The sequence below is a fragment of the Lipotes vexillifer genome, unplaced genomic scaffold, assembly GCF_000442215.2.
Source record: "Lipotes vexillifer unplaced genomic scaffold, Lipotes_vexillifer_v1.1 scaffold126, whole genome shotgun sequence".
Lineage (NCBI taxonomy): Eukaryota > Metazoa > Chordata > Mammalia > Artiodactyla > Lipotidae > Lipotes > Lipotes vexillifer.
The window spans coordinates 53,733-73,642 of record NW_006778324.1 but is presented as its reverse complement, the minus strand read 5'-3'; the positions used below and the strand labels follow the sequence as shown (position 1 = coordinate 73,642).

The 19,910-nt window shown below is 37.0% G+C and overlaps 1 protein-coding gene across 1 annotated transcript in view; it reads right to left on the bottom strand.

Annotated features, from left to right (window-relative positions):
- The window catches only part of RABEP1 (rabaptin, RAB GTPase binding effector protein 1), a 78,428-nt gene that overhangs the window by 54,640 nt on the left and 3,878 nt on the right, over window positions 1-19,910 (bottom strand). The window contains exon 2 of the mRNA XM_007451606.1: window positions 12,212-12,340. Coding sequence (XP_007451668.1) covers window positions 12,212-12,340 — 129 coding nt within the window. The remainder of the gene's footprint in view (window positions 1-12,211; window positions 12,341-19,910) is intronic.

Here is a 19,910-nt window from a genome sequence, read left to right as displayed (position 1 = left end):
CCTCTATAGCTCTTCCCTTTTTCCATGTCTATGCTATTATTGTTATATACACTGCCACCTATATATGTTATACACCCAATGATACACTGCTGTACTTATTGCTTCATGTAATTGTCTTTAAAAATCTGAGAAAAGAAAGGAGACCAAGTATATATTTATACCATCTGTTATATTGCCCTTCTTATATACCATTTCTGGCTTTCTTCACTTGATCTTGTGGGTTGGAATTACTATCTGGTGTCATTTCCTTAGTCCAATATAGCTTTCCTCCCATCCGACTCCTCTGTGCTGATATTGGCAAATATACTAAATTTCCATATGCTATGGGCTCAATAAAGCAAATATAAATATATGTGTATATGTATTTTATGTGTATATATATATATATACATATAAAACATACCCAATTACCTTTACTGGGGACTCTGTTTTTCTCATGTGAATTCAAATTACTGTCTATAATTACTTGCCTTCAACTGAAGAACTTCCTTTAGTATTTTTTATAAGGCAGTCTGCTAAGAAAAAACTTCTCTCAGTTTTTTGGGTTTTTTGTTTTTTGTTGTTGTTGTTGTTGTTTTTTCTGGTACGCAGGCCTCTCACTGTTGTGGCCTCTCCTGTTGCAGAGCACAGGCTCCGGACACGCAGGCTCAGCGGCCGTGGCTCATGGGCCCAGCCGCTCTGCGGCATGTGGGATCTTCCCGGACCAGGGCACGAACCCATGTCCCCTGCATTGGCTGGCAGACTCTCAACCACTGCGCCACCAGGGAAGCCCTGTTTTTGTTTTTGTTTTTTTTAATCTGAGAATAGCTCTATTTCATCTTCATGTTAGAAAGATGCTTTTGCTATATATAGGCTTCTTGGTTAACAGTTTTTCCCCCACCTTTGAGCATTAAATGTAATCCCACTGCCTTCTTGCTTCCATTATTTCTAATGAGAAGTCAGCTGTTAATCTTATGATGTGTCTCTGTGTGGATCTCTTTGCACATCTCTATCCTACTTGGAGTTCAATGAGCTTCTTAGATGTGCAGTTTACTGCTTTTCATCAAATCTGGAAAGTTTTCATCCATTTCCTCTTCAATTATTTTTTCTTTTCCTCTCTTTTCTCTTTCTAGCACTCCCATTATGTGTTTACTGACATATTTAATGATGTCCCACATTTCTACAATGCTCTTCATTTTTCTCTTTTCTTTCTGTACTTCAGACTGGATAATCTTAACTGGCCTATCATTAAGTTAATAAATTCTTTCTTCTGCCAGTTCAAATCTACTGTTGAGCGCCTATAGTGAATATTTCATTTTAGTTATTATAATTTTCAACCCCAGAATTTCCATTGGGTTCTTTGTTACAATTTCTCCTTATTGATATTCTCTATTTGATGAAACACTGTCACACTTTACTTCTTTAAGCATAGTTTTCTTCAGCTCTTTAAATGTACTTATGACTTCCTTGAAGTCTCTGTCTGTTAAATCTGACATCTGGTCACCCTCACACGCACTGCATGTTTTTTTTCCTTTGTATGGGCCACAGTTTTTCCTAATTTTTTTTTTGTTTGAAAACATTTTTGGTAATACACTGCAATAACTCTAGTACTGGTTCAGCCCTACTCCCTTACCAGCTTGTTACTGTTGTCTGCTGTTTGTTTGTTTAGTGGTTGACTGGATTTTAGTAAAGTCTATTTCTTCTCTCCCACTTCCTCCAACTCCTGCAGTGTGAAACCTCTGATGTTGCTCCTCAGAAGGTACAGATGTGGACATGTGCAGAGTCACTCTGGGATGACAACAGTTTTTGCAGGGCTCCCTTCTGAGTATCTCTTTCCCAGCATTTAGCTTTCCCTGACCCACATCCGTCAAACTCTATACTTACCTGCTGGTGCTCTTCTGAGTGATATATCTGCTTTAGGAACAGGGCACTGAGTGGCGGGAGATGATGTCCTTGGCTTGCTTCTCCCAGCATAGAACCTCCACCCAACAAACAAGTTAGAGCAAAGGCTATCAGGGCCCCAATATTCTCAGTATGTAGCACCCAAGTTAGAGCCTGCATCCTAAGGAGTAGGGGCCAGAGGGAAGAAGAGTTCCACATCTCTTGGCCACACTCAACTGATACTTATCCTCTACAACAAGTGGCTGGGGTGGGGGGAGTTCTATGGTCCTCAACTGTGAACTCAGGAGAGAGGGAAACCTGTGTTCCCAGCATCACCTGCCTGAAGTGCAGTTTCCATCACACCAGGGAGAGAAGGAGGAGGAAGTGGTTCACGGATCAAATGTCCCAGACTCTGTTTTTACCAAGATTTAACAGATTTTCTTGGAAAAATGTTTCATTTGCTGTATGCCTTAGGACTACTTCTAGAGACTTTAAATGGTTGTTCTTTAAAATAATTTTCCTAAGTTTTGCTGGGCAGTCGGTCTGTGGAGCTCCTCATATTACCATTCTAGAAATGGACCTCTCAAACTTATCATTTACCCATAAATATTTCAGTATGTAACCCTAAGAGATAAAGGCCATTTTTAAAAAGTACACGTAACATAAAATTTACCATTTTAATCATTTTTAAGTGTACAGTTCAGTGGTGTTAAGTTATTCACCTTGTTGTGCAACCAATCTCCAGAACTTGTCATCTTACAAAACTAAAACTATACCCACTAAACAGCAACTCCCTATTTCCCCCCCTCCTCTAAGCCCTTGGCAACCACATTCTACTTTCTTTCTCTAAGTTTAATATTTCTAGGCACCTCATATAAGTGGAATCATACTGTCTTTTTCTGAATGCCTTATTTCACTTTATAAGGACCATTTTCACACCTGAAAAAAATTAACAATACCTGAATATCATCAAACCAGTGTTGAAATTTCCACTTGTCTAATTTTTTAAAAACAGTTCAGCTCTTTGAATCAGAATCCAAAAATGTCCATATACTATAGCTAGTTGATATATATCTTAAGTCTCTATTAATCTATAGGTTTCTCCCTCCATCTCTTTTCTCCTTGTACTTTATTTGTTGAGGAAACTAGGTTGTCTCGTAGAACTTCGCACAGTCTGGGTCTGCTAACTGCATACCTATAACATAGATGAACTTGTTCCTTCTTTCTTTGCATTTCCTATAAATTGGCAGTTACCTATAGTGGGTCACCATCTTCTTGAGCCTGTTCTTCCTTGTAAATCTGAAGACAGTCTGGAAGATCCAAAAGGGAAAAAACTAGATTTTCACTGGAATTGCTCTGAACTTATAGACTGAAGTGAAAGTTAGCATCTTTACAACACCAATTCTTTCCACCTATGAACATGGTATCTCATTCCATTTATTCAGGCTTTCTTTTATGTCCTTTAACACTGTTTTATAACTTTCCTCTATAAAAGTTTTGCACACCTTTGTTTAGACTTATTCCCAAGTGACTAAGGATTATGATTTTTTTTTCTTTTTGTCTTTTATTTACTTCAGGGCTGCTTTTTCTTCTTTTACTTCTCTAGTTGTTACTGATATGGAGAAACATTATTGATTCTTCTATATTGATCTTCATACCAACAATACTGATAACCCTCTTTAGTTCTAATAGTGTGGATTCTCTTGGTTCCTCTATGTTGTTAATCATATGGACTCCACAGAGACAAAATTATCATTAACTTCCCAAATTTTGTAACTAATTTCTATTTTATTGCATTGGCTAGGAGGACCTACAGTACTAAAATGAATTAAAGTACTGACAATATTAGGCCTTCTTATCTTGTTTTATCGTGAAGTATAATATATTCTATTAGTTTCTAATAGAAACAGGCCCCCTCAATTCCTCATTTGCTAGGAACTAGTTTGAACTCATATTACTAAAGTGTATTAACTTTTATTGAATGTGCTTTCTGGTTTTCCTCATTTCATTTGTTAATGCAGTGAGTTACATCAATAGATGTTGCAATGTTAAACTATCCTTGTGCTCCTAGTATGCATGGTCATGGTATATACTATGTTTTAATACTCCGCTGAAATCAATTTTTTAAAAACAATTTTTTAACTGCACCGCGTGGCATGTGGGATCTTAGTTCCCTGACCAGGGATCGAACCCGCGCCCCCTGCAATGAAAGCACAGTGTCCTAACTACGGACCACCAGGGAAGTCCCTGAAGTCAATTTTATTTAGGATTTTAAAGTCTATGGTCATAAACAAGACTGGTTTATTGGTACACTAGTATTACTGCTTCCGTTGTACTGATCCCACAAAATGAAGTGGGTAGCTCTCTAGTTTTTTCTTGTTACTAACACAGTACATAAAAGATAGAAACAAATTTTCCTTGAAGATTTTTTAAAATTTGCCTATAAAACTTATGCCTGTGACATCCTTTTGTGAGTAAGAATTCTGTTTATTGATTCCGTTTCTCTTATGGTTATGGTTTATTCAGTTTCTATTTGAGGTAATTCTCGTAACTCATATTTCCTAGAAAATTATTCATCTAGATTTACAATTTTTTTGGCATAGACATACATGCACAGTACTCTTATGTTTTCACATCTCTACTGTACCAGTAATTGTGTCTTTTTATTAGTTTTATTAGTTTTTTTAACCAAAAGATGTGTTTTTTTTTAAGTTGAAGTATAGTTGATCTACAATATTGTGTTAGTCTCAGGTATACAGCAAAGTGATTCAGTTACATATTTTTTTTTTTTTTTTTTTTTCTTGCGTTATGCGGGCCTCTCACTGCTGTGGCCTCTCCCATTTGCGGAGCACAGGCTCCGGACGCGCAGGCTCAGCGGCCATGGCTCACGGGCCCAGCCGCTCCGCGGCACGTGGGATCCTCCCGAAACGGGGCACGAACCCGCGTCTCCTGCATCGGCAGGCGGACTCTCAAGCACTGCGCCACCAGGGAAGCCCAGTTACATATTTTTTAATATTATTTTCCATTATAGATTATTATAAGATATTGAATACAGTTCCCTGTTTTATATAGTAAATTCTTATTGTTTATCTATCTTATGTATAGTAGTTTGTTATCTGTTAATCCCATATGCCTAATGTATCCCTCCCCATCTCCCTTTCCCCTTTGGTAACCTTAAGTGTGTTTTCTATGTCTGTGAATCTGTTTCTATTTTGTATATAGATTCGTTTGTATTATTTTTTAGATTCTACATATAAGTGGTATCATATATTTGTCTTTCTCTAACCTACTTCACTTGGTATGATATTCTCTAGGTCCATCTATGTTGCTGCAAATGGCAATAGTTCACTCTTTTTTATGGCTGAATAGTATTCCATTGTGTGTGCGCATGTGTGTGTGTGTGTGCATGTGTATCTCTATATATCACATCTTCTTAAACCAATCATCTGTTAATGGGCACTTGGGTTGTTTCCATGTCTTGGCTATTATAAATAGGGTTATCATATTAAGTGAAGTAAGTCAGATACATAAAGACAAACACCACGTGGTATTTGTAACAGTGTAAATCAACTATACTTCAATTAAAATTTTTTTTAATTTTTAAAAATATAGTGCTGCTATGAACACTTGTATCTTTTCAAATTAGAGTTTTCATCCAAAACATGTGCTTTTGATTTTATTGAGCTTAACTCTTAACTTTGCTTTCTATTTCATTGATTTCTATTATTATTTTATTTCTTCTATTTCCTTTGGTTTCACTCTTTTTTCTAGCTTCTGGAGTTGAACATTTAGATCATTTAGTTTCAATTTCTCATGTCTTTTAATAAATTAATTTTAATAAATGTTTTTAAAGTTATAAGCTTATTTTCAAAGTATTGTTTTAGCTGAATCCCACAAGTATATTCACTGTATTCTAAATATTTTACAATCATTATGACTTCCTCTTGAACTCATGAGCAACAGGAATGCATTCTTAGTTTCCAAACTTTAAAAAACATTTACATTGTTGCTTAAAATCTTCCTAACTGCAATAGGTAACAAAACATGGTAAGTAGCTTGACTTTTAAAATATGTTGAGTATTCCTTTGAGATATACACAATATTTTAAGTGCTCCTTATGAATATAAAAGGATGTATATTTTCAGTTTCTTGGGTACATCATTCCTAGGAGATCAAACTTTTTAAAATTCCGTTGCTCAAAGTTGTTATATCTACCTACTGCTTGATCTAGCAATTGATATAATGTTAAACATCTCATATGTGTGCAGTTATCAACTTCTTGTAATTCTATCACCTTTTGTTTCTTTATGACATGCCATGGCTATTTTGTTAGGTACAGACAAGTTCATGATTATTACATTCTCTTTGCAGACTGTTTCATTCATTGTGAAATACCCTTCTATATCCCTGCAATGCTGTTTGCCGTAAGTTCCAATTTTGTTATTATTGCCTTGTTTATTTTCTTCTTTTAAAAAATTAAAATGAACTCAGAAGTTTTTTGGGTTTGTTTTTTATAGTCAGATTTATTAGTTTCTATGGTTGGTACTGTTTCTTATATCCTATATGTTCCCTCTATGTTTACTCTTCTTGTAAATGTTATCTTTACTAGTTCTTCTGGTGATTTATGTGGGCGATAAATGCTCTCAGTTTTTGTATGCCTGAAATATCTTATTTGCCCTCCCTCTTAAATAATTTAGCTATACATAAAATTTTAGGTTGACAACTGCTTTTTCTCTGCACTCTGAAGATCTTATTTCATTGTCTCCAGGCATCTATTCTGCTTATGTGGTATCTCCTGTCAGCATAATTATTACTTCCCTCTGGTAACTTTCAATATTTTCTTTTCATTCTTGAGGTTCCACAGTTTAAGATGCGTCAAAGTATGAATTTACTATTATTTACCCTACTTGGTATTCAGTATTTATGTTGAGGACTCACTACTGTTTCTTAATGCTTGAAAAAATCTCAGTTATTATCTCCTCAAATATTCTCTATTACTCCCTCCATTATCTTATCCTGGAATTCTTTTTGATGTGCGTTGGAGACTCAACTCATCCTCTGTGTCAACTGCTCTTTGATATTTCTCTGTCTCACTGGGAGGGAGAACTCCTCAATACCATTTTCTAATTTTTAAAATCTGTGTCTACCATTTAAACCATCTACTTACCTTATTTCAATTTATTTATTGTTTCCAAGATTTCTAATTTTTAATTTTTTAAATATACTCTAGTTTTATTTCCATATCTAAGTACCAACTTAAGGCACCTGAACCATAAATATCTTCCTAAACCTAGCTTTTAACTATTGCTCTGGTTAGTTAGCGTCAGAGCTTTATATATGTTATAACCATGTACAAAATCCTTCTGAACACCACTAGAAAATTCCACTGTCTTCTGGTGACTAACATGAGCTCTATTTCTACTATTCTCCTTCAAATTGAGAACTCTATGGCCTTTTGTTTGCTCCCTCATGTAACAGGCTCTTACTCATTGCCCAAGATTGAGGATTTCCAAAACACAAACACTGTTGCAGTGCCAAGCTTTGTACTGAAACTGGTTAAAGCAGAAAGCTAAATCAAAAACATTTTTTTGAAAGCTAAATCCCTTTTTCAAGTTCAACAGAAAAGCAACAAAACTTTCAGAAATATTTATAACATTCCCAGTTGAAGACAGCTGGGAAAAGAATGGGTACTAAGGCAGGAACAGACAGTAAGAGTCGTCGAGGTAATAATCCCTTTTATTAGCACTCCTCATTACTATTTGCACTTATATTTCAGCCACTCTCCAAATAAATAAAAGCACAGCTATTACAATGCCAAAGCAAAAGCTATTCTTATTGGGAAAAACACCAATGTTTGGACTTCTGGGGTTACTGTGACCTGGTTTGCTGAAAGATAAAACAAAGACTACTGAACACATCAAAACCATGGCTTATACTGTTATCACCTGTGACAATCATAGAAGACTAGATATATACTTCATGCAATAATATAAGCTGCTGCTTTAGAGGACATCTTTCAGTTGGTTTTTTATTATGATATAGGCAAACAGCCAAGCCATAAACTAAATCAACATTTACCTTTTACACACTGTGCAATTTCTTTAGAAATGACACCAAAAACTCTTAAAAAGGGTCACAGTATTCCCTTTGAAATTCTGTAATAAGTTACCTCACCTGTTCTTTATGGCCAGTTTAAGTTCATCGAGAACTTCAGATAGTAAAGATACAATAGTACACATACAGACTATTTATTGGGTCTAGATGCAGTCAAAGCAATTTAACATACCAGGCATGTTTTTGAACAAACCCATATTACAAGCTGCTTAGAGATATAAAACTGCAATTGATAACGTATTTCAGAAATGAGAGGTTCTTAGTCATTTTCATTTCTTCAGAATTTTACAGAAAAGTCAATTTTATAATTTAAAAAAAGAAGATAAGGAAACAAAGGAAACCCTAGCATCTTTATTTGGGGACAGAGAAAAGAAAGCAAAATGAACAAACTTTGGACAAGATAAACTTGAATTTATTGGATAAGCAAAGACTGAAAGAAAAAAAGTGTAGAGAGGATGATCAAGCGTCAGAATTATTGGTTGTGAGAAGTGAAAAGAGAATGCCACTAGCTAGTATCACAGTGAGTTTGAATTGGTCATCAGAGGAAATACTGCCACGACCTCATACATACACACTAAAATGTATTACACTCACCCTGACAAGAACATACCATTGCACAGAGTTTAAAGTAGTATTTCATCAATTCAAGGTTAAAACAAAATAAAAGGGAGATGTTAAAAAATTCACATGAACATACTGAAGAACTGGACAGAACTCATTTCTCAGGACAACAACATATATTCAAATAACAATGATAGTGTGAAAATGTATTATCTACCCCAGTAGACTATACTTTCTTGAAGACGAAAACCATATTTCATTCATCCCAACCTCCACAGTGCCTTGCAGACTGCCACCATGCCTAGACAGGAACACCAGCTTTCCCAACTCCTTATCATCCTATGGAGGAACAAAATTAATAGGGAACAGCCAGCCCTCCTGCAACCCAAGAGAAAACAGAATCCCATCCCACACAACAGTCAGTAAACCTTTCCAAGCCACGGGCTGAATTCCGTGAGGCCTAGGAATCTTCCATCCTATTGAACAGTGGCTTTCAAACTGCTTTTACCATAATTCACAGCAAAAAATATATTTTATCACACAACTCTATATATACGTGTGTATATGTAACTGAAACAAAAAATGTTGTTCAATTATACTTACTTAACCTTACCAAGTAAATAATGTGCTGTTACTTTCCACTGCATTTCTTTTTAAAACTTGCTGGTCACAACGCACTCAATTTTGCTATCCATCAATGAGTTACAACATATAGTCTGAATAACACCACTTCAGGACAGTGGTCTTCAAAGTGGGGTACATGTATCCGAGGGGGTATGTAAAGACTTTCCAAGGGATTCATAGGCACATGTTGTTTTAAAGGAATCAAACTCTAGATCCTCAACTTCCATAAATAATCTTTCCTAAAACAGAGGGGTATTTATGTGTAGATTCTCTTTGGCCACCTTCCTTTTCTTAACACCCTTCTCCCTACTTAACAAATGAAAGGCTTTCACCCATCCTGAGTTTTACCATGGTTCACTACCTTACTGTGTAAAAACTTCTCTGTGATATCAAATCAGAGGAACAATTTAAAATATCAATGTCAGTAACAAAAAAGTGAATGACTGGGCTTCCCTGGTGCCTCAGTGGTTAAGAATCCGCCTGCCAATGCAGGGGACACAAGTTCAAGCCCTGGTCCGGGAAGATCCCACATGCCGCAGAGCAACAAAGCCCATGTCACAACTACTGAGCCTGCACTCTAGAGCCCGCGAGCCACAACTACTGAGCCTGCACTCTAGAGCCCGCGAGCCACAACTACTGAGCCCACATGCCACAACTACTGAGGACCACGCGCCTAGAACCCGTGCTCCGCAACAAGAGAAGCCACCACAATGAGAAGCCTGCACACCACAATGAAGAGTAGCCCACGCTCGCCGCAACTAGAGAAAGCCCGCGTGCAGCAACAAAGACCCAACATAGCCAGAAATAAATGAATAAATAAACTTATTTTTAAAAAGTGAATGACTAATAACTGGGTAACAAATCTTTTGGCAGGTCATGTGGATTGCAAAGTCTATTTCAACAAAACTGAAAGAAGATCTATTTGAGTTGTCAACCTATAGAATAAAAATATTTTTGAAGCTAGAGCACTATGTGATTTAACACGTAATTCAGAAAGAGTTAAGAGAATAACAGTCACTATTTAAAAAAAAAAAACCCACTTCTATTTCCGTCTACTTATTTATGAGATCAAGGGCTTAACTTATATCTTTTTTTTTTTTGCCACACCATGCGGCTTGTGGGATCTCAGTTCCCTGACCAGGGACTGAACCTGGGCCATAGCAGTGAAAGCCCAGAATCCTAACCACTAGGCCACCAGGGAACTCCCAACTTATATCCATTAAAAAAACCCTGAAACATACCTTTTTCTAGACATTAATAATATTCACCAGAGGTTAATGACTTAATTGGGAGGGAGAACCAATATATCTCATAAGACCTGCATTTCCAATAATTTTTACAACTTAATTATTTTTAAGTGTGTACAATATTTATGTAATCAATTGTCTAACTGTAATGATATCTCAATACAAAAGAAATTTACACGCATATTTTTATTGCAGAGACGTCTGACCAATTTTTTTTTAATGGCTTCCAAGCACAAAATATTACTTTAGGCCAGTGGTTCTCAAAGTGTGGCCCCTGAACCAACAATATCAGCATCACCTGGTAACTTTCTAGAAATGCAAATTCTAGGATCCCACAGACCTAGTGAATCAGAAACTCTGGGGGTGCGGCCCAGCAATCTTTGTTTTAACAAACCCTATAGGTAAAATTCTGATGCACACTCAGGTCTGCGTGCTAAAAAACTCTTTTTAGAATAAAATTCTGAGGGAGACGTTAAAAAAAAAAAACACCTAACACAAGGAGGAGAAAAATGTAAAATTCCTGAAGAATTTATTCATGTATTTTTTATTAAATGGATGGTGATGGATATTAAATCACTATGATTGATTCCATTGGATATGTTTAAAAGCATGAAGTTTTAATTTAAATTGTCAGTGTTAACAATACGATAGAATTTACATCCTTTGAATTTTTTACGTTTAAAATTAAAAATTTTTTAAGGTGTGAGGGATGTTTATAATCATTTTACAGAGTATATAAACTTAAAAGTTGAAGGATCACTGGTCAAGAGTAGTGGTCCTCAAACTGTGGCCCTTGGACTGGCCATACTGCAGTCCCCTACAAGTTTATTAGAAATGCAAATTCTCAGGCTCCAGCCCAACATACCGTGTTCTAACAAGTTCTCCAGGTGATTTTCATCCACTTTAAAGTTTGAGAGCTGCTGGTCTATACCAGAGCAGTGGTTCCCAAAATTTGGTGTGCATCTGAATTACCTGGCGAGCGTCTTAAAACACTGACTGCTAGACCCTAATCCCAGAGTGTCTGGCTCAATAAGTCTGGGGTAGGATCCAACATTTTGCATTTCTAACAAGTTTCCCAGGAGATAATAATGCTGATGCTGCTATTCCACAATCACACTTTGAGAATCACTCACTGGTCTAGAGGGCTGTGGAAATCATATCTATACTTTCCTGTGTCAATACCCAAAATGTAAACCCTTTCCCTCATCCTTCAGAGTAGATCTCCCTCGTGATATGCTCTCATACATTTGCCTTATACACTGCTCTTTTTTAAACAACTCACTATTACTTAATCTGTTTTCCTCAGTAGAGTTCAACTCCTATGAGTAAAAGAGCCACATGAATCTTGCCCTTTCTGTATACCCAGCACCTAGGCACAATGCCCACCTCATAGTAGGTATTAAACATATTAACTGATAATTAACATTTGTTGAATAAATTACATGAAATGTCAGTTTTACTATTAACACAGCTAAGGCTATTATTAGAATGCCAACAGTCCTGATTTGCCCGGGGCTATCTCCCAAGTGCTAAGGGGACTGAAAGTCCTGTGTCCCAGGACTATCTAGCCTACCATCTTAAATATCATCAAGGGCAAAAGACAAAGGAATATCTGAATAATGCATTATTCAACTTGTTTTTCAATTTCATTATTAACCCTAGCCTCTAAATAGGCTTCTATTATACTATGCAAGTAGAAATAAAATCAAGATTTATTCAATGATAAAATTAACATTGTACTACCAAGAAACGTGACATTTTAAGGCAGTTTTAGTACGGGGGTTGGGGAAGACTTATAAACTTACCCTCTTTAGCCAAATACAACTCTTTAAATTTTGCTCTCTTTTGATTAAATTCTTGCTCAAGCTGCTGCTTTGCACGTAAAAATTCTGCATTAATTTTTTCCAATTCTGCTACCCGTTGCTGAAGAGAAACTGGAAAGAAAAATACTAGTTAACAAGTAATAACTTTTATTCATAAATTAAGTTACAAGAATAAATTAGTATTGTGGCTACACATTTCTATAATGAAACAAGTGGTCAACCTTCTTCCAAAGATCTAATATATTCTAGGAAATTCTAATTTTTCAAAAAAGACACTTCTCCTAGACTTAATACACACATTGTGAATGAATCATGTAAAGTGAAACAGCACATATATGGAGAATCGCATAAAGCAAATTTCCCAAAAGAAAGCTTCTAAGTTCCTTTGTATAACTGACAGAATGTCAATCCACTTACAGAATTGTTCAATTTTGGATTATTTGGGCTATTTACCCCACAAATGAACCCACTACCAATCTTGCTAGCTTCTGTCTCTCTCAAGTGTTATGAGCAAAATCTAAAGGGCACCCTGATTAGGACAGCCATACCAGCCTGAACTACTCTCCCAATTTCAAGATGATTCATTACCATTATACTGAAATCATAATCAAGAAACCTTTCATATAGAAAGGATACAGAATCGTACATTCTGTATGAACTCTCAATGACTGGGAGATTATCTGGTTTTTAGATTAACTTGATTGTGGTATGGCAGGGATTGGGACACATTTTTACTTTAGGGGCTCTATAATTTGGCCACAGCTAATTATATAAACACCTATTCTGACCAAACCCAGAGGGTCTTTTGGTTCAAGCAAGGAGAGGGAAATTCAGGAGTCCAAACCCCTGACCTCCTCCTTTTCCCCAACAGCAACCTAGCCACAAAACTATGACCCTAATCGCTCCAGGGGATACTTATCAGTACTAACACCTCTGCCTGATTACCTAGGTCAGCAGAGGTCTCAGTTCCCTACAATGAGCCACCCCAAGATTAACATGATTTACTAAAATTTTAACCATGATCTGAGATTATCTCTGAAGGTCTTCCCCCCACAACCTATTACTCAATTTAACTGAGATTATAATTTTATAACACACAGAAAAAAGACTGGAAAAAATGCACCAATGATTTGTCTATGAGAAATAGAATTATGGCTCATTAACTTCTTCCATGTGCTTTTCAAAGTTCTCTACAACTCCTTTGATAATAAACAATTAACTAAAACCACTATTTGCTCATTCCCATGACATCTTCAGACTAGCTTCACTACAGATCTAACAGCACCGATGCAATCCATGGCAAAAAAAAAAAGGAAATGACAGCTGCTTTGAGTTCCATGTCATTAAAGGTAAGGAGTCATTTTAAGGAGCAAACATCTAGGATCTTTAGGTCAAAGCAAAGAATGACATCTGGTCATTTGAACATGTGCTAACCTTCGGAGAAAGACAAGGATGGAGAACCCACTGGAAGGAGGAAACGTGCAGTTGTTTCATATTTACCATTTGAAACCATGAAGGAAATGGGTTCTCTGTGCTATTTACTTGTCTTGGTGTTTTTATTGTCCAATTCCAATTGTTAAATAAATTAAGCAATTTTCCACTTAACATTTTAAAGTTACTGGTACCTGATTAATACATGGGTTAAGGAAGAGCACTGGAAAATAAAGAAAGAAGAAAAAGCAGGATACCTCTGTTCTTACTTTTCCCTAACAACTACACTCCCACCCACTACTGCCTTCTACTAAAACACACTCACATACACACACACACAAAATGTCCATACCTTTCAACATTATATTTATATTTAGGAGCGAAGGCTAATGAATCAATAAAAACTAAAATGCAGCCTTTAAAATTACAGCCAATAAAGATTAAGCGTGTTTCCACTACTCCCAACGCTGTCCTGGCTCTGACCCACAGTTCAGGCGCCATCCACACCCACAGGTCTGGCTGCCTCTCTCACGATTCAGAACAAATGTCAATTCCAGGAGTCATGATCCCATTGAGGATACACCAAGTAACTCCCTTATTTGTTTTCTTAATAAAAAACAAATAAGATAATAATAAAAAAATTTCTTAATAAAAAATTTCTTAATAAAAAAATTTAAAATCCGCCCCCCAAATTTTTTTTAAATCCACCTCAAGTACTTCTAACATACTGCAATTCTACAATACAAAGGCCAAAACAACTGTTTTTTACAAGAAAGCCTCTACTGCTGTATGTAGAAAAATCAATTCACCTTGCATAAGACAGTAAGAAAGTTTACAAACAGGCATATCCTATACCATAATGCATGAGCAACCAACCACAAATCAAACTGAAAACAGATCTCGTCACACAAAATACTTTATTATTTTTCTAACATGGTGACGAGCAGTTCACAATAACTAGCTAATAGTTCATGTAAAAACCACTTAGCCTGGCATATAGGAAAAAAAAGGACGTTAGCTGTAAACTAGTGAGATTTACTGATATTAAATGAATAAGGAGAGATTTCCGTGGTGGTCCAGAGGTTAAGACTCCACTCTCCCAATGCAGGGGGCCAGGATTCGATCCCTGGTCAGGGAACTAGATCTCACGTGCTACAACTAAAGATCCCGTGTGCCACAATTAAGACCTGGCACAGCCAAATAAATAAATAAATAATAATTTTTTTTTAAATGAATAAGGGAAAACAGCAGAGTGATCAACTGGCTTTGACAAAAGACCAGAAGTCACTTCCAGCCTCATGATTCTGACTCAGTTCCATCCTTAGACTTCCAGCTCATATCCTTCCCTACTACCACGTATCAACATGGGCAAATTGTTAACACAAACTTCAACAATATTAAGCCTGCTGTAACTCACAGCTGACAGCTATTAGTATATCAGCCTTTGTTAAACATTCCACACATTCTGTATATTGCTACCTTCGTTTGAGTAATAAAAAATAGAAGGGATACTATGTTATGCAATGATGCAATGGCTTCCTTTTTTTTTTTTTTTTTTTTTTTTTGCAGTACATGGGCCTCTCATTGTTGTGGCCTCTCCCGTCGCGGAGCACAGGCTCCGGACGCACAGGCTCAGCGGCCATGGCTCACGGGCCTAGCCGCTCCACAGCATGTGGGATCTTCCCGGACCGGGGCACGAACCCATGTCCCCTGCATCGGCAGGCGGACTCTCAACCACTGTGCCACCAGGGAAGCCCTGCAATGGCTTCTTTTAATGCTTGATATCCAAAGGGAAAAATTATTACATCATTTATTCAAAATGTCTGCATTGGTGGTATAGGGGTGAGCATAGGTGCCTTCCAAAATGTCTGAATTAAGCAATGCAGAAAGAAAAGAATAATATGGCAAATAAATGAAGGAAATATTCAATAATTCTTAGGTATACTCCTTCCCTAATTTTGATATGAATGGGAGAATATGTAATAACTTAAAAATATCTTTAAGCCTCAAGCTGTGTCCTACTATTACATTCCTCTAAGAGTGTACTAAATTTGATAAGACATTATCAATGGGAAAAGAAAAAAAATACAGTCTAGATCAAATATTACTACAATCAGAATCTTTTTGTTTAAAAATGTTCAAGATCCAAGAAAACACCTATTTCAAGGAAAAAAGAAAAAAGTATAACTCCAGTGGAACAAAAGAATCTGAACAGTTCCTGAAACTCAAAAGTCTTAACCTGTGTATCACTGGCTTTTAAAATGAAACTGTTGGGCTTCCCTGGTGGCGCAGTGGTTGAGAGTCCGCCTGCCGATGCAGGGGACACAGGTTCATGCCCCGGTCCGGGAAGATCCCACATGCCGCAGAGCGGCTAGGCCTGTGAGCCATGGCCGCTGAGCCCGCACGTCCAGAGCCTGTGCTCTGCCACGGGAGAGGCCACAACAGTGAGAGGCCTGCGTACCGCAAAAAAAAAAATATGGTAGGTACATACACCCATCCAATGGAATAATATCAAGTCGGAAAAATTACATTAAAAGATTAAGACACAAAATTAGATATAACATGATCTTTGGAAAATATATGTATTAAGAAAAGACTGGCAAGAATATGCCAAATTATATTCAGAGTGGTTGCCTTTCTGAATCAAAGCATAATTAAAAGGATAAATTAGGGACTTCCCTGGTGGTGCAGTGGTTAAGAAGCTGCCTGCCAATGCAGGGGACACGGGTTCCATCCCTGCTCCAGGAAGATCCCACATGCCACAGAGCAACTTAAGACCATGAGCCACAACTACTGAGCTTGCCCTCTAGAGCCCATGAGCCACAACTACTGAAGCCCGCGCGTTTAGAGCCCGTGCCCCACAATGAGAAAAGCCACCACAATGAGAAGCCCGTGCACTGCAACGAAGAGTAGCCCCCGTTCGCCGCAACCAGAGAAAAAGCCCGCAAGCAGCAACGAATTCAATGCAGCCAAAAATAAATAATTTTTTTTAAAAAGGGACAAATTACATTGATTGGGTTTAAATTAAAAGATAATAAGGTACTTCATCTTTTTTTTAGTTTTACTGATTATAATTTTATCTTATTGCTCCATCTCAATCTCTCTGCTCATAAAAAGTGCACATAACTTACTTCAGTGGTCTTAAAATATTTTAACACACTATATAGTCATTTTTTAAAACTACACTTATATTTTCCCAGGACAAACAATTTGTTAAAACAGATAAATTTTCTAAAAAAATAATCTCTTCTGTTTCAGAAGTGGTCTTCCAGCTAGGAAACTACCTTCTCCCTGTACTCTGAAAACTAATCATGTCCAGCCTCTTTGAGGAATTACTAAAAATGATTATAATTGGCAGTAAATCTAGCCACTGAATTGTGCTTTGTTTAGAGAATATTAAGTAAATCCACAATTACCTAGCATGCCTCAAGAAGGAAGGGGAAAAGAGAAAGTAAAGTAAAGCAGTCCACAAGCAGGTAACTGGTTTAACATTACCAATCACTTCGCAATATTAGAGGAAACAGATATGGCACTTGGGAATCACTTTTTCCATAATACTAAAGATAATCATAAATTCTTTAGTGTAATAGAAAGTTGTCAATTCACTTCATATAATCCTCCAAACTCTGACTTTAGAAACTTTAAGAAACTGCATCCTTTTACTTTGTGCATTTACTCAGATGAACCATTCTGAAACAAAAAAACATCTGATGAAGTTTACACAAAACGTCTTCTTAGCCTTCCTTATGTGAACCAAAGTGAAAATCCTTATTTCCTTTATTCTTTTTTGCAACTCTCTTAAATAATTATGCATCATAATATTTCAGATAAAAGATAATAATACTTTTAAAACAATGGGTTTCAAATAAGAAAATCAATTATTTCTCATGTAAAGAATAGGTGTTTATGTAAACGACTTGAAAATGTTGTCATAAATCCAGGAAAAATACTAAATGAAGAACAAACTGGCACCAAATTTTAATTCAGGTGGAAAATGAGATAATGAAAAACTAATTAAGAAGTCTTCAAAAGGGCAAAAGCAGAATTAAGGATGGAAAAGACTGATTTGGGGGAGGGGTAGCAGGGGTGGCAAGGATAAAGGTGGGAAGAATCAAAAGACACAAGAATATTTTCTAATTTTCAGCCTCCCTAGAGATGTTAATGATCAAAATTAACTAATAACCTCTAGGCATTTGCAGTGTGGAATTTTCTGGGTCTAATTTTTAGTTTACATTATTGAGTGGGAATAATTAGGATCATAGTGTTACAAGGATTTTAGAGATTATTCTAGTCCAGTGTATTTCAAACTAAATGTCAATCCATGAGTGAGTTGTTACATCAATTTAGTGATTAGCAATCTGCCTTTTAGTTATTTATTTATTTTTAATTTATTTATTATTTTGGGGGGGGGCTGCATTGAGTCTTCGTTGCTGAGCGCGGGCTTTCTCTAGTTGCGGCGAGCGTGGGCTGCTCTTCGTTGCGGTGCGCAGGCTTCTCATTGCTGTGGCTTCTCGTTGCGGAGCACGGGCTCTAGGCGCCCAGGCTTCAGTAGTTGCGGCACGCGAGCTCAGTAGTTGTAGTACACAGGCTTAGCTGCTCCGCGGCATGTGGTATCTTCCTGGGCCAGGGCTCGAACCTGTGTCCCCTGCATTGGCAGGCAGCTTCTTAAGCACTGTACCACCAGGGGAAGCCCCAGAAGTCTGCCTTTTTTTTTTGGGGGGTACGCGGGCCTCTCACTGTTGTGGCCTCTCCCATTGCGGAGCACAGACTCCGGACGCGCAGGCTCAGCGGCCATGACTCACGGGCCCAGCCGCTCCGCGGCATGTGGGATCCTCCCGGACCGGAGCACGAACCCATGTCCCCTGCATCAGCAGGCGGACTCTCAACCACTGCGCCACCAGGGAAGCCCCAGTCTGCCTTTTAAAGTTAATAAAATATAACAGGAAATATCAGCAACACATTTAATATGGGTATGTGTTATTTCATAACTGGGTTGCAATGGAAAAAGTGTTTCTTACTGTGGAGAGAGGTTAAAATAGTTTGAAAACCACCAATTCCTAACTCATATAGGAATCCATTTCTATAACAACACAGACATGTGATCATATGGCTTACACATGAACATAAATCTAATAACTCAGTTCACTGCCTCATGGGGTAGCCAATCCCACCATTAAGAGATTTTAGATTATCCTTCCCCTTTTACTTGGACAATTGGTCATCTGTTAGAAATATCTGTTTTTAGTAACAGGACCCTAAACCATCTTCCTGAGAGATCTTAGCTTTGGCCTACAGAATTAGCAAGGAAAATTTCTAATATCTAACATCTATACTTGCCCTCTCCTTTCTTCTCCAGATGAAACATCTCCTAACCCTTTAATAACTTCTAAATTCTTCATTAGCTCAGTTGCTCTCTCTGAACACTGCAGTTAGTCAAAATTCTACATAAAATAGGACACACTGATCCTAACTCAATACCAGCTTAGTAGAAACATTATATCTGGGGGCTATACGCTTAATAATGTACTGTAAATTTACCCTAGCTTTTTTTGGCCATGACTTCACATTGTCATTGTTAGCCCATAAGATTAATGTTAATCTAACACTGTCCTTAAATCCTTTTCACTTAAACTTAAGCCAAGGCTTCCTCCAACCTATACTAGTGCGGTTCAGCCACACTGCAGAGTTTTGTTTGAAAACAAAGTTTTAAGTTAAAGCTAGAGATAGAGCCCTTTGGTGCATCACCCGAGATCTCAGGAGAGGTTGATACTGATATATTAGATTGCTCTATTAGTTACAAATTCATTCCAACCATCCTCAGTATCAAATCACATTTCATCTTATCCATGATTTCATACCAGTATAGTCAAATGCCTTATTAAAATTCAAAAATAAGCCATCTACAATTTCAGAGTCAGAGAGGCTTGTGTTTCAACCCAAACCCAAGCACTTTCATTATATGAACTGCGGAAAACAAGTTTAACCTTTCCAAGATTTCATTAAAGATGATACCCATTTTGCAGAGTATCACATGCAATGAGGATTAAATATACCATCATATAAAAGCAACTCACATATAATAGGCACTCAAATGATAGTTACTATTAACAACTTCAGAATTTAAATAATTTCAGGTTGATAACTGTCCTTAAAAAAAATGGAGATGTACATTAGGCTCAACTTGTTCTAGAGATTCTTCCTAGTGATAACTACAAAATCATTTTATTTTCTAAAATGTTCATAAATCACT